This window comes from Egretta garzetta, unplaced genomic scaffold (assembly GCF_000687185.1).
Source record: "Egretta garzetta isolate BGI_Z169 unplaced genomic scaffold, ASM68718v1 scaffold23, whole genome shotgun sequence".
Classification (NCBI taxonomy): Eukaryota; Metazoa; Chordata; class Aves; order Pelecaniformes; family Ardeidae; genus Egretta; species Egretta garzetta.
In genome coordinates this window covers 2,434,236-2,449,919 of record NW_009259237.1, presented here as the reverse complement: position 1 = coordinate 2,449,919, position 15,684 = coordinate 2,434,236, and the positions used below count along the sequence as shown (strand labels likewise).

At 36.9% G+C, this 15,684-nt stretch overlaps 1 protein-coding gene across 7 annotated transcripts in view; it reads left to right on the top strand.

Moving 5' to 3' along the window:
- The window catches only part of DYNC1LI2 (dynein cytoplasmic 1 light intermediate chain 2), a 35,615-nt gene that overhangs the window by 3,186 nt on the left and 16,745 nt on the right, over positions 1-15,684 (top strand). For all 7 annotated transcript variants that reach the window (XR_004841621.1, XR_004841619.1, XR_004841620.1 and 4 more), the window contains exons 3-10: positions 3,676-3,906; positions 10,500-10,666; positions 10,988-11,081; positions 11,641-11,776; positions 12,119-12,230; positions 13,281-13,340; positions 14,063-14,104; positions 14,576-14,693. Coding sequence is in view for 4 of the 7 variants with exons in the window: in XM_035891544.1 (XP_035747437.1) it covers positions 3,676-3,906; positions 10,500-10,666; positions 10,988-11,081; positions 11,641-11,776; positions 12,119-12,230; positions 13,281-13,340; positions 14,063-14,104; positions 14,576-14,693 (960 nt within the window). In the remaining 3 variants the exon portion in view is untranslated. The remainder of the gene's footprint in view (positions 1-3,675; positions 3,907-10,499; positions 10,667-10,987; positions 11,082-11,640; positions 11,777-12,118; positions 12,231-13,280; positions 13,341-14,062; positions 14,105-14,575; positions 14,694-15,684) is intronic.

Here is a 15,684-nt window from a genome sequence, read left to right as displayed (position 1 = left end):
AGGAATGCCTGAGAAGCAATCCTGAGGGGGAGAGGATTCTCCTCGATCATTAGCCCCAGGTACAATATCCTCAGAGCATATGGCTGCTTCTGCATACGTGTCACTGTAGTTCATCTGGATGAAAGCACTTACAGCACCAGCTGTAAAGGTAACTCCCAAGTATTAAATGACCTTGGAGCTCAGACCCTCGAGTCCTCTGTTAGTGGAATTTCTCAGGGAGCATGGCCGGTTTTAATTTTTTGCTTTGTGATGAGCAGATGTTTTGTGTCTATGCTAGTTAGTCTGGTTTTGAGAGCTGAGAATCTTAATTTGTAGGAGGTAGAAGAGAGTCTCTGCGTAACTTTGTTAAAGGATATGTATTTCTAGAGTAGCTTTCAGAGTCTCTTGCAGTGATGGGGCAGAGTTAATGTGAGGACATACAGCAAGACGATGAGACAAACTACATAAACTGGTTTTGCAGCAGTACTCTATGGGTTAGCTGGCAATTATAAACACTGTAGAGAACTTGCAGTTGAACTGCCTCAGATTACAAATGCAATACAGTTGTTCTGTCTATGCCAAATATGCCAATGAATTAGAGCCATTCTGCCGTTGCATTCTTGCTTGTAACAAAATCAAGTAGTCTTGGTTTTTTGCCTCAGGTTTGGACTGGCCTCAGTCATATCATAAACATATTCCAGTTGGACTGGTTGTTCCACATTGAGCCAAGTGCTGCTGGTACACTGGTTTCTAATGGGAATTTTTTTTTTTTTTGTCAACATCTTTAAAGTAGTTCTCTTGAAAATTATTTTTCCCTGTTTTGCTTCTCTTCAGAGCTTGGACAAGGGATATCTCATTACCACTGATATCTTCTGAATAAATGCAGGAGATGTAGTTGCAGTTCACAGAATCAGCCATCTGCAGTAAAATTCATCAAAGCTGGAAAATCTTTTTCATGGCTAAAGGGGTAATGAAATATTGACAGGATTTAGAAACGTAGTTTTAGCAGCTATTTTAATAGTCCTTAATAAGTAGCACCTGCTTTTCCAACAGGATCTGGTAATTGTTTGCTCTGTTTTGGCATCTCATGTCATACCCACTATGAAAGGTCCAGTTAACATTCACATCATATGACTAACTAGGAGCTTGATGTGGTGCTGACAAAGTTGAATTTGCCATCAAGTCCTTGCCAAATTGTGAACAACCAGTACTGTATTTTTAAGTGGTTTGTGTTTGTAGCCAATGTAAATCACAAGCCATATATCTTTATTGTAAGAAAGGAGGAAAACCTTTGATTTTCATACAATGTTACCTTTTTTAAAAAAAAAAGTATGCCTTGATGTGAGTGCTAGGCATCCAGTCTTGCTAGTAGATTGATTTCATTTGAGTGATAGTTCCAACTGCATTCTAGTTCCACCTCTATTCTAGTTCCAGTCTGTATCCTAGATGTTAAGCAGAAACTAAATCCTTAAGTGGGACAAAGGTGTTTAGCAAACAAAACTTTTGTAACTTTTAGATACTGGCTTAAAGAAGTGGCTTAGAAGCAGTGAATTAGGATATTTATTTCTGTTACTTGCTAAGGTGTGAAAGTCTTTTCTGTGGTCAAAGCACTCACTACAGGAGAAACTATTGAAGTGCTGATGAGAGCTGTAAACTTCCATAGACTATAGGTAGACTTAGGTTAGGTTTTTAAAACTTTCATATTTGTTTCAAGGAGACAGTTGTGCATAGACATAGTTAATGTCTGTTAATAACCTTGCACTCATAGAAAGCTCACAGAGTTTTTATTCGCTGGTTGATTTCTGCTTTTGGGAATACACAGAGCATGCTTGTGGAATGCAGAGGCTAACAGAGTCCTGCACTGGTGTTTCATTTACTATTGCACAATAGCAAACGTGTAAATGTGTTCACATTATGTCCTGGCTTCCTTTCTGTTTTTCCAAACTTTTGCCAGACTGCCTCTCTGTCCTTAGAGGTCTTCCGGTAGCTTTAGGTTTGTACATCCAGTGCTGTGAGAATCCTGCATGATATCAGTGAGACTGTTTCCTGAAGGGGTGGAGGGGGAAGGGGGGAAATGATGAATATGCAAAGGTGCCTTTTGTAGATACACAACGGTTACCCTGTTTACTGCAAAGGATAGATCCGAGATGCACAGTTGGAAGTAAGAAGATCTTTAAATTAAAAGCATAACTGTTGACCTATTTGTGTGATGACTGATGTTTCAATGTCTTATGACAGCCTAACAGTACTTAAGTAGGAGCATAACAAATGCTAAATGAAGACTGCCCACGTATAGCATCTTGATGTAATCTGTCTGTAACTTGGCTGTTCAGTAATTTTATCCAAGACCTGATTAGAAGGGCAGTATGTGTATCTCTGTACTCTTTTCTCCTTCCAATTTCCTTAGTCAAGTTTCTGCCTTTTTCTAGAGCCAGTGTTTTTTATCCTGTTGGATTCCTTCTTAAAGTTATGATAGCCACAGCAACTGGATTTATTTTGTGAAGTTAAAAGATGCAGAGCACAAGGCAAGGAAATACAGTGAGGCAGAGTAATTATGAAGCTTAGTAGCTGTCTTGAAAATCTGGGCTCTACAGTGATTGGTTTGCTGATCCGTGTATTTCAGAGTTCATGTATCTTGCATGTAATACCTAGGAGACCCACTGTTCCCTCTGGACAGCTGTAGTAGAACAGGGAATACTTTGGAAGAGGTACTTGGAAGAGTCTAGAAGGTAGAAACAAATTACGTTGTTCCTTTTGAGAAGGAAGTTTTGAGGATAATGTAATGTTATTTTCTTTTTTTTTTTTTTTTTTAATTTGGACAGAAACGGTTGTTTGGAGTATCTGAAACATCATTCCTGGATGATGCTCTGTTTTCAGTTTCTTCTATTCTTGCCAAAGTTCATGTTTGGGGTAAAACTTCTCATGTCAGCTGTCTGTCCCAGCTGATTTTTCCCACCACACCCACCTACTCTCCCTCCCCTGCTTTGAATTTCCACAAAAAATGTCCAGTCACTATCAAAACACTGGGAGGCAGAAACACAAAACCTAAAGTACCAGATCTTTTGTCCAGTACTCATTCTGTAAGGAACCTGAAAGTAGGAGCCAATGTCAGTATGAATTAAGAGCAGGTAGCACAACTTTGTTAGGTTGTAAGTTTATCCTGTGTTTGCTCCTCCTACTCCTGTGCTAGAAACCTAAGCTGCTTATTGCTTGTATCTTGTTTGCAGCTTATTTGTGTTGTGACATGTCTTTAGTATGTTAAACCAGCTTATGTGTCTGAGGGACACCTAAGGCTTCCCTGATGGACTTGGCTGTAACTACCCCTTTTTGAACTTGGAGTTACATGTGTCACATGTATTCTGGTTTTACTTGGAATATACATATTTTAAATTTAGGAATGCTGTGCAGTATCTAAAAATTGTTGTGTCATCTGTCATTAATAAAAGCCAAAGAATAGAAATTATTTTTTTAAATTATAAGATTCTGAACCAAGAAAAAAATCCTGTTAAATAAAAGTATCTACCGAGTAATGTAGGCATTTAGACATGCACCTGTGTTAAAAATAAACAGGCAAGATCTGCTGGTAGCTGGGCTTTGGTCTTTCATTTAACACTAATGTACTCATCTGTTTACTCATAAACTAGCAAAGCAAAAAGCTGGCATCTGTTGAGTTACAACTGTACCTCTTCCTTTCAGATCATACTCGCTGTAACGTTTGGATTCTGGATGGAGACTTATACCATAAAGGGCTATTGAAGTTTGCAGTTTCTGCAGAATCCCTGCAAGACACCATTGTAGTCTTTGTTGCAGACATGTCTAGACCTTGGACTGTTATGGAATCTTTACAGAAATGGGCCAGTGTCTTGCAAGAACATATTGATAAGATGAAAATTCCTCCAGAAGAGATGAGAGACATGGAACAGAAGTGTAAGTCTTTGTGCATCCATGCATTCTTGTCCTTTGGGGGTTTTTTATTTGGTGGGTTTGTTTTTTGGGTTTTTTTTTTTTATTTTTCTTTACTAGCTCTTGCAACTTTCTTTTGTAATGATAAATTTCTTCAGATTCATGTTTTGAGAATGGGTTGGATAAGAATTTCTTTGAAGTTGTGATTACAACTCTATTTCAAATAGGCTTTGAAACAACTCTTCCAGTTTCGCTGTGCTAACAAAATGTCAGGTGAATTAATGGTCTAAATCCCTTGCAATAATGAGATTTTGATAATTTGATTTTTAAACAGACCAGTTTTTAAAAAACTAACTTCATACAGAATTGCAATTTTAAAAATAGTAACAAAATTCAGTAACAAAGTGAGCTGTCTGCTTTCCTGTGGTATCTAAGACAGGTCCCATTCCCATACCGTGTTTGTGTTCCAGTACGTCTCTTTGCCCTTGTTTCTGATGAGGTTCAGACTGTGATGCTGGTACATCTAATTGTCTCTCACTGCAGCCATTCCTACTGTGTGACTTTAGGAATGTTGTATAAATGAACTTTCTTTCCTGGCATATCAGTGGCAGGAAAGAATCTGGCACTGGCAAGCAGTCATTGCTGCAGTATTGTTTCCTGCAGCTTTTTTTCTTTCTTAAAATAGTTGTGAATGTTTCTTGAGAGTTTTTTCTGCTTTCATATTGAATTACTCCAAAATAAATTTCTTTTCAGCTGAAGTATAGATTCAGACTGATCCTTGCTGGTTGCTGCTTTTGTTCAGGGCTGGTGGCTAGCTGTACTGGAGTGTTTAAACCTTGCAAACACTGTCTAGTAGCTTCCTTAAATTTGCTTTAGGGAGCACTGTAATCTGTTTGGCATGTGAGCATTCAGATGTATTTGTATCACTGATCTCCTTTCTGAATGTTAATATTACTTTCCCAAAAGGCTTGTGCCTACAGCATACTAGCTAGAGCTTAAACTTAATGATTGAAACCACCTGGGTTTGATTACCAGGTCATATTAAAAAAAAACTTAAAGTCTGACAATTTTTGAGGGAAAACACGTTCTTTATGTATGAGATTTTTTGGGAATGGTAGATGAAAGGCAGTTCCAGCCTAAAAATACAGCAGCTAACCCGATTTGCACTTTTCTGAGCCAAATTTTGTGGCAATCCAAATAAATGTGGAGTTTGTACACTTTTAAATTTTACTTCTGAAAAGAGAAGTGTTTTCAGCCTTCACTTAAGAGTGTACTATGTGGAGGAGCCAGTTACAGCTATGGCAAAGCTTTAACACCGTGTTTGGGGAACTTGGAACACATTCCAACAGCATTGTCTTAGAGATTCCTAAATTACGGTATCATAGAAATTCCTAGTTTCTCTTGCGCTTTAATAGAGTCGAGGGAAAAGGAAAATTTGAGAGCTGCCCAATTCACATGCTTGTGGGACTCTGCTGCCATCCTATGGCTGAGCGGTGAACTTCGGTCCAATATCAGCACGCAGGTAAAACAGGGGCCTTAATGTCTCCACTCCCAAACTTCCATCTTTCTCCTTTTCTTAGTCACTTTGTAGGACTCTCATGTCTTCCCAGACACTTGTCTTTTGAGATCTTACAAACTGTCCCTAAGGCCAGATCTGTGCTCAAAACTTTGGCCACCATAGCTTGTAATTTTCTTAACAGCAAATCATGCTGAAAGAAATTCCTATTATAGCTGTGGCTGTATTAGTGTAAATGCTTAGACAATATAGAGCACATGTGCCTGGAGAATGCCCTGTGACTGCAGTCCATCAATAAAGCTGCATCAGCAGTTTTCCATAGTAAAATCCTGCGTGTGCTTCCCAAGATAAGCTGCCACTTAGAATATGGAGAACCACTATGTTGCAATAGCCCAGATCTGAAAATAATGGGATAATAAAACACACATGCAAAGCAGGCAGTCAAAACATAGAAACAGGGTGCAGCATGAAGAGATGTGCTTAATACATTCCAGTAAAGCCCTCCTGCAGCATAATGCCACATGGATGTGTATGTTTCTTGACTTCAGCTTGTAAAACCAAATTCCCTTATGCTTGCTTTTAGATGCAAGCCAGGAGCAAGCTGAACGTCCAATGCTGCTTTCCCCAGCTATTATACTCAGTATCAGTATCCAGTAGTTCTTGTTGGCCCTGGGGAGACATTTTCTAGTATTATCCTGTTAGTATCCGTTTAAAGTGCTGCTAGGTTGTTCTTTCTCCATTACTAGGATCTTATTACCGGTTTCCAGAAATGCTTTTGTTAGCTCACCATTCTCAATGGAATTGAACTTTGGAGTGCTTGTCTTTGCTTTCAAGGTTTTGGTGGCCTTTCTTCACCAACCTTTTGTCTTGTGTTTGCTATTTGAGATACTGACTCTTGGCTTTAATGGGTGGATGACGCTGGGCTCCATCTGGTATATGAGAAGCTTTCCTTTTGTCTTGAAGAGCTTCCAGAATGGGAGGCAGGACACACATACGGAAGCAACAGGCTGCCTTTAAAGAAATGGATTATTGAAAGTATACCAAGAGTATTGTTTGTCTGCCCTCACACCTACCACTGAGCTGTTCAGGAAATTCCTTGCTTGGCTAATGTGAATTCAGATAAATAATGTCAAATATTTTAATTGAATTCAGGCTCAATTATGATAAACTGTTGTTTAAATAATACATATTTGAATAATTATTTCAGGGAAGATCTAAATTTTGACTCCTTGTTTATGGCAGCAAAGTAGAGAAGACTATTGAGAATCAGGAAATGCAGAAAGGAAGTATACTGGTAAAATGGCTATTGCATTAATATCCTCTGGAGCATTTGAAGCGAAAGACTTGAAACACAATAACATACTTTTCTGAAAATTAAGTAGTGTCCTGTTCAAGCTGAATTAGTTTCAGGTTCTCTGCCTTTTTCTTTTTTTCTGACATACAGCTGAAAGAATTCTCAGGGTAAAAGATTAAAGAAACTCACTTTGCCCAGATATCTTTTGTCTAGGAATTCTTTTCACAAGACTAAAATTTATGATCGCTAAATATAGTGTGCAAAAAAGCTAAAAGCTGTATGAACTGATTGTGAAACTTACTGAAGTGTAAATACAGAATGATTGTCTCAGAAATTTTTTCTGCATTTTTCTTGTTCTGCTGTTCAGTGCTTTTGTGATCTATCTAGTTAAGTAAGTTGTAGTGTTTGTCTGCCATTTCCATATTGTAATTAAACAGTCCCACAAGTCTGAGGATTTTATTGTTACTAGAACAATCAAACCTAAGAGCAATTGTGGATTGCTTTCTTGGTGGTCCTTCGAGTCAATTGCTCCCGTGACATGAATGATACCTCTGTTCTTGTTATAGTTACCTTTCCGTAGCTTGTGTAAATAAACAGTAACAGAAGAAAAAAACCCAGTTAGCTGGAAACTTGCATTAGTTTGCTGTGTTAAATGCGAAATTCTAAAAAGGCTTTTCACCTAGAAAAGTCACAAGTTTGCTAGATAAATTCACACACTGTAGCAGAGGTGTGGTTTTTATGGCATGTTATCATCTGGTGATAATTTTTCACGTGTAATAGTACCTGACCTTACTCAGAATATTACTGATTTGTCAGATGAACAGTTGTTTTTCTGGCTTCCTATTTGATGTGCATCCTCTTATGTGTATTTCCTGTTCAAAAAAATTTAAACCACAGTCATTTTCCTCTCCTTGAAGAGTTATTTCCCATATCATATAGAGTGTGATTCCTTGATATGAATTATGTGGAGAAAATATTCATAGCTTGCTAGAAAAAAGGAAGAAAAAAGATGTATGCAAGCTATTTGGGTGTATGATGAACTTTATGCCCATTAAAAGTTTTAGAGTGGAGATCAAGTGAGAAATAGATTTGGGAGGTAAGAAAAAGTACTAAATAGCTATGTTGAAGTGAGCTTCTTTATTAGCTGCTTAGAATGCAGCTTGTTCCTAAGATGCAGTCTGACAGCCTTTGTGATACAGGTTTACTTTGGATTTAACAAGACTAAATTTTGAATGAGAATGGGGGTTGAATGGCAGTCTTTAAAAAGTATTTAAGAGCCTATCACTAACAGTGATCTTTAATTCAATAACAAGTGTATCTGCATTCAGGATACAGTAGTTAGAGATTTTTAGTATAGCTTTTTTACCTTCTTTTAACTCTAGTAGTTAGTTGTTCAACAGACCTTGTTAAGTAAAGCCAAGTGTATTCTGTAGCATTTCTCAGTCTTTAGTCAGGGATTAATGCCAGACCATATGCATTACTAACAATCTACAACAACAGTTCTTCTCCACAGTGAAGCTTTTTCTCCCTCCATGCATGGATCAACCAGAGTGAGATACAGCCTTGTTGATCACTGCTCTGTGATGCATGGTGTTTGGTACTGCTTACTCTTGGGGAGAGGGAAGAGTTGGGAATCTTTGCTCTCTAGGATTATGGTCTTCATTCCCATTCAGCAGAAACTTATGAGGCTGCGTCATCATATTTCTGAAGGTTCTATGTTGCATTTGCTATTGTTTATATCAGTAAAATTCTTGGGGTGTCTTGAATAATAGTTAGTATTGTGTTGTCAGAGTCTTGCTGTTTTCAAGAGCAGCTTTTCTTTCCCAAATTTGAGGGGGGTTATACTAATAGATATCTCAGTAAACAAAAGACTTTTCTGCTTTGAGGTGAACAAAACTTAGGAAACTCATATTGTCTGATTATAATGCTGTAGTAAATTGAGAGCAGTATTGTCAAATATTCTTTTACATTTGATTAAGTCAGAGAGCCTTATGTGAATCATTGTAGTGGGTGTAAATGGTATTCTTTTAACTGCTGTAATACACTTGTCTTCAATAGTTTGGTGTTTTTTTTTCTATCCTGAGCTAGGAAGAGTCTTGAGTAATAAAATAAGTACTTTTTTTAAACCCCTTTCTAGTTAAATGCTCTGGAATTAATTTGCTTTCTGTGAGATAGTAAACATATTTAATGTACAGAATGTATAATGGAATTTTGATTTCCAGTTGCTGAATATGAAACAGTACTAGAGGAAAGCATCTCTTCAAAAGCATTGTTGTTTCCTCTCCACCAGAAGGCACTGCCTGCCCAAGTTTAAAGGCAACTGCATTTGAATTGTTTTTTTATTTCCTTGGACCTTGGGATATTTTGAACTGGTGATTGGAACTCTTACGGTCTGATTTAATGTGGTTTTTTTAAGCTTTTCTCTGGACTAGAGCTCTCTTGTTTTCCACAAGAATCACAGATTTTTATATTTCAAATAAAAATTGAAGATTATGCAGGTTTGAACAGAAGTGTTTTTCTGAGATATTCTTCCTTCCACATACCCATTCTATTGCAGGAATGGTTCCTATTTTGAAAAGGTACAGTGACTTTCTTTTGCCAGATTTGTGTTACGAACTTTTCCGAAGCTTTACCACTTCCTAAACCTCAGAATTATCAGATGGCCTGGAGTACAGATGGAGTTCCTTCCCTGTCACAGGGGTGGATGTAGTGAACAACACTCTCTTCGTGACTGTGCTGGAGATTGGGAGTTTTTTTTGAAGAGTTTTCCTTACTATATGTACAGTCAGCCTGCTCCCACTGTTTCTAAAGTAAAGAAGCCTTCATGGGAGCAAATGGTGGAGCTTTGCTTGCCTCTTTCCTGAGGGAGGGCTCCTCGTGGCTGAGTGAGGAGGAGGCTTCAGGTGGGATTGTCATGTGAGGGAGAGCCCTGGGCCTCTGGGAACTGCTGTGCCTGGGAGCAGACACTTCCAGTAGGCAGATTTATCTGGTCTGTGGCTTTCACCCTGAAAAAAGACATAAAAGCTGTAAGTTGCAGCCCAGTTTTGATAAAGTATGTGTGGGGTCACAGTGGGCTTCCAAAATGGTGTTAATACTGTTTCTTAGGCACTTCAGTATTTGATAGTGTTCAGTATTATTGGAACACTCATAGTTGCCATAAAATTAAAACATTGAAAACATAGAAAGCATCTAGTTTCCTCTGGACTCCATTGTACTTTTCCAGAATATAACTGAGTCTCTTCACATAACATTTAGAAGTCCTTGAGTCTGTATTTCTGCAGTGTATTTTTTTTTATACTTCTAGCATTGAACTGCTGCAACAGAAATGTAGAGTAATAGAAACCTAAATTGAGTAATGGTTTATAAGAAAGAGTGGCTGTTTCAGCTTGGTGTTTTCTGTGTCCATTTATGTTTTCACCATGCTTTCTTCCAAAACTTGGTACAAATTGCAGCGAGTATAGGCTATGATGCTAAACTACATTTACATCTTCTGTTGTCAACTCCACTGCAATGAAACGCATCGAGTTGAGGAATGTGCATTTGTGCATACTATAGCTCTTGTAGCTAGTTGTGCCGTTTGGAGCCATTAGAAATAAGCAATTGATTTAGCTTGCTGTGAATTTTGGTGGAGGAGAATTGTTGTGTTTGAAGGGATAGCAAGGTTTAAGCTTGTGTTCTGTCTCATGTAGTGCCTCATTATAAAAGGAAAAAAAAAGTTGAAATTTCTAGTTAGTCATAGATTAATTGTGGTTTAAAAAGAAGAACTAGTTCCTTTGTTACACTTTAAGAAGATCTCTCTTTCAACAGTTATAAAGGAGTTTCAAGAGTATGTAGAACCTGAGGAAGGCTACCAAGGATCACCGCAGAGAAGAGGTCCTTCTTCTGGCCAAGAGGATGAACATGTTTCGTTGCCACTTGGAGAAAACGTGCTGACTCACAACCTCGGTATTCCAGTGCTGGTAGTTTGTACAAAAGTGAGTTTCTAGTTCTGTTTGCTACTGTGGAAAAGTTTAATTATTTTTCTTTAAGAAGGCATGCTTTATACAGACATGCAAAATGAATTCTGGATTAATAGTAAAGGGATTTATTTTAAAAGTAAGCTTCTGCCATCAGTGGAAATTCTTAATTTTGCAGAAGGGTAATAACCCTATCAATCATATGTTAAGTACTTTATCTTTTGATGGTATTTTGAAACCAAAGGCTCAAGGTAAACGTGATGTGTATGTAATATTAAGGAAGATGTTGGGGTTAAATGACTGTGTCTTTCTGGTTTTGTTTTTCTACCTTTCTTCCAGTGCGATGCAGTGAGTGTACTAGAGAAGGAGCATGATTACAGAGAAGAACACTTCGACTTCATTCAGTCACACATTCGTAGATTCTGCTTACAGTGTATCCTTTCCTGCGCTGAAGACATTTGCTGTAATCTGGAAGCAAGAAAATACATTTTAGTGTTGAATTGCACATAAAGTTAATCTGAGAAATTGCACTTCGAGACTGCTTGGTATTTAGTTATTTATTATGTAGCATTTGTTGTTTTGAAAATGTTGAGATGTATAAAACTTTTTATAGTTTTTAAATTGTGTATGGGATTTAGAGCTTCTGTTCCTTTACAGAGGATTTGTCTTGCGTTTTGTGAGGTGATGATTCTTGGTTTTCCCTTCAGATACTGTGATTGTAAACTTGAGATCTCTGCTGTCTCTTTAAGTTTTTGACTTTTTCAGAGCTAAGTGTCCGTGAGCGTAGGTAACTTCTGTATATGTCAAAGAAAAGTACCATGAATCTTCTCCTGTTATACCCCCTTCCTCTCCCTGAATGCTAAATGGCTTTTGCCTTGAACTACTTCTCAGAATTAGGTCTAGTAGATATGTGTCCATTAGCTCCTGTTTTGAAATTCTTACTATAATTTAAAAACTGTATCTTACATAATTTTCCTTAAACAACTAATCAGATGGGGCTGCCTTGATTTATACGTCAGTTAAGGAGGAAAAGAACCTTGATCTGTTGTATAAGTACATTGTACATAAAACATATGGTTTTCAGTTTACCACACCTGCCTTAGTGGTAGAAAAGGATGCAGTTTTTATGTAAGTCAATTGTATAAGCAGCATGGTTTCAGGTTATTTTCTGTTAAGCATGGCAGTTCATATAAGATACATATAAAAATAACTTGAATGGTTTGTGTCATTCAAAAGCTTAGTATGTGAGTCTTCTGAAATCCTGAATTAAAAAAACAACTTAGTCTGTATTACTTGGGTTACTTGACTCAGAGTATAGTATTCCAGCTTTTTAGTATCTTTGGAATTTAGCTGAGAATTAGGACTGACCTGTAATAAAATTGCCTTATTCAGGTAGAGGGCAGTAAATAAATGGTCTCTGCAGAAGTGCATTTTGTGACTGAAAAGGCAAAGCTTTCCTTCTTTTTATAGACCTGCCGGTTGGGACAATGAAAAGAAAATTGCCATTTTACACGAAAACTTCACAACAGTGAAACCAGAAGATGCATATGAGGACTTCATTGTAAAACCTCCTGTAAGAAAGGTAAAAAGGGGTAAACTCTTCCCTGCCCCCCGACAAATAAATGCAGTTTGCTTGAATGGCTACTAATAGCTATTGATATTGAGGAACTCCAAATCTAAATGTAATTTTTTTGTATCCAAATGTGTGAAACATCAGGCTTTAATTTTCCAGTTGTTTAAAATACTGCAAGCAAACACAAAAATCATTCAATTTAGTGAATGAAAGGCAGTCCAGAAAGAACCATTTCACATGAACCTTTTTGCATGCGTGGGGCAAAACCGCTTTAAAAATGGAGAATACTGTTGTAGGGCTTCAACAATTTACATATATACACACATGGCATTGAGGTTACCATGTAAAGACATATTTCTTAATGTGAAGCAAGAGCAGTAAATAATCCGTATAAATTCCGTATATTGCTAATTTTGTGAGTACAGGCATGCAGGAAAAGGATATGTGTAAAATGGATGATAAGGGACATTGTAAATGAAGTTTTATTCTGGTCTGTATTGGAAAGCTTTTACAACCTTCCTACATGCTTAAAATTTCTAGCTCAAGCCCCAGTATTTGGAATAGGGAAAAGCTATTTGGAGCTTTCATGTAAGGGAAAGGTTTAATCCTGTTGTTTGTAACTCATGGCACCTACAGGAAATAATCATTGCCTAATAGCGCTGTCACGACTGGTAAGAGTCAGTCGTAATGCTTTTTGGGGGCTGAGGGGTTGAGTGTGGGGTCTTACGGAGTAAGTTAATCTCAGGTCTTTGAAGAGATACCTAAATTTTAAAAGAGAATGTGGCTACTTACCAAGTACTCATCTTTCTAGGACAATGCCCACAGGCTGGCATCAATGCTAGTCTACTCCATTCAATTACAATATTTGTTTTTAATGACAACTTCTTTAATGTTACTTCTCTCTTAAATGTGAAAGAAGTTCGGTGTTTGATTTTTTTAAAGTAAAGAGTAGTATTAAACATTTGCCTCTTTTCCTTCCATTTTGGTCACCAAGACATAAAAAACCAGTTAGAGTAAATTTAGTTTTTACTTCTAATAACAAAATATTTTGTTCAACAGTTAGTCCATGATAAAGAGCTGGCAGCAGAAGATGAACAAGTATTTCTTATGAAGCAGCAGGTAAGAATGAAAATAAGTCCTTACTAAATAAGATCTCACTCTATGCTCTTTGTTGTTATTGCCTTCAGTCTTTCATTCCTCATTTAAATCACTAGATAGCCACTTTTCAGCTTTGCAAATTCAGACGTAATTGTGAAATAAGTCTTTATTTTAACAAATACAAGTAGAAAATATTGCCACTTGGCCAGTTGAAACAGAGCTGAGAGAACAGAAATAATTTACTTTTCAAAGGAGAAGAGCAAGAAGATAATTTGAAATTTCACAACATAGATGTACTGATTGGTAAAATATAAATACTTTTAAACATAACATCTTAGCATTGCGGTTTTCTTATAGCAGGAGGCTTGAAAGACTTCTAAGGTGTCAAATTTGACTATGCCGTATCTTTTTGTTTTCTTTACTGCTCTATTGTTTAAAAAAAACTGATAATATTTTCCAGTGTAGTTGATTATAAATACCATAGAGGTTACAGACTTGAGTGTCTATGGTTCTGGCTTATAGTTCTGGAACAGCTGTGTAAAACAAAGGACTGAAGCTTATTTACTTGTTTTAACTCTGTCCTCTAGTGGTAAAGTCTGGAACTATATGAATATCAAAGAGGAAGCCTGTATATAGGAGGAAAAAAATTATCAAATAAATTAATGGTTAGTCAGCTTCACTGTATCTTATTCCTTTATATTTTCTGAAATATATTTAATATCTTTAATATGCTGTTTTTGCAGTCATTCCTTGCCAAACAGCCAGCAACGCCTACAAGAGCATCAGTAAGTAGATCCAAGAAAAGAGTAGGAGGTGTTTTGTTTCCTTCTAGGGAAGAGGGAATGATTGTAACCTGTAGAGGTTCATTTTGCAAGTGCAAAATACATTGTCTTCCCAAACTGCAGGAAGTAAATTAAGAAAAAAACCAACCAAACAAACAAACCAACAACCCAATATTTTAAAATGTTGCTTATAAGTGACTTCATTCTAATTCACTGTGGAAACATAGAAATATCTGATGATTATTGAACTGAAAATTTCCTACAGTGATTCATCCTTTCTTTTAGTGGAGGCACATGTCCAAAATAACTGGTGGTGTTTTGTTTGGTTGAGTTTTTTTCCCCAGTGTGCATACACTACAGTGCTAATATAAAGGTTTAAAAAGTAATTTGTATGTAATATTACATTTGCTTTATATAACTAATCCATTTGAGTTCTTCTCTGATTTGTCTGGTTTGGACTTTTTCTTTTTTAAGGAATCTCCTGCAAGAGGCCCTGCAGGTTCCCCAAGAACTCAAGGCAGAGCTGGTCCCGCCAATGTACCCAGTGCCTCACCAATAACATCAGTTAAGAAACCAGATCCAAATATTAAAAGTATGAATAAGCATTTTACTTTTTTTCTCATGTGTTATTTCCCTAAAGAAAAAACCCAAAACCTCTTTTGTAGAAAGATTTTGGAATTTATTCTCTGATGATATAGTTAGTTTAATAATAGCAGTGAATTTATGACACAGCTTCAGGTTCAATTTTCTTTTTTCTTTTTTTTTTTTTGAGTCATTCAAATGACTTGAAGTAGAGTTCTGTTAATGTATTCAAACTCTGACTGCTTAGCAATATTTCCTTAAATTGCCTAAACACATTTATTATGCATCAGTTGGATTATTAGAGCGGGGACTGCTTTAAACTACACGCAGTTTTATACTTCATGTCACTTATTCTGGAATCCACAATGAAACCTGTTCTTTTACTAAAGCCTGTCATTTTCCATAGTATGGGAAGTAACTTGGAAGTTGTACCCTTTCCCTTCCCTCAGCCCTAAGATGGAGCTCCATGTTGTTGAGCAGTTTCTTTCCTCTGTGCATTGAGAAAGTTAGTAGGGCCAGTATTGTTTTTAGTTATTCACTGTGGTGCCATGCCTCACTTACAGTGGATAAAATACTCAATGCAGTTCTGGATCATGTCTCATTGCTGTATACCCAAGTTCTGATTTCTAAAAAGTAGTGTGGCATGAAAGACTTCACTAAAATGTCTGTATCGTTTGTTAATGGACTCTAAATCTTTGAATTGCATGTCCATACTTAATACTTTGTTTCTTGGCTTCTACATTTTGAAAAAAAAAAAAGCATACAAATATTTAGATTAAAATTTTGTGACACCCCCCCCCCATTCCAGAAGAGCAGTAATATGTTTTCAGTCATCTCTGACTGCCAAAGAACGCAAAAGGCTGGTGTCTTTAAATTGAGCAAGGAAAGGCTCATATTCGAGGTTTAATTTCTTGATTGGTAAGAGAGTTATGTATGTGTGTTAAAAAAATAAGTTCTATCATTTACCAGCAATAACTATTCTGTGAGATATATATATGTAT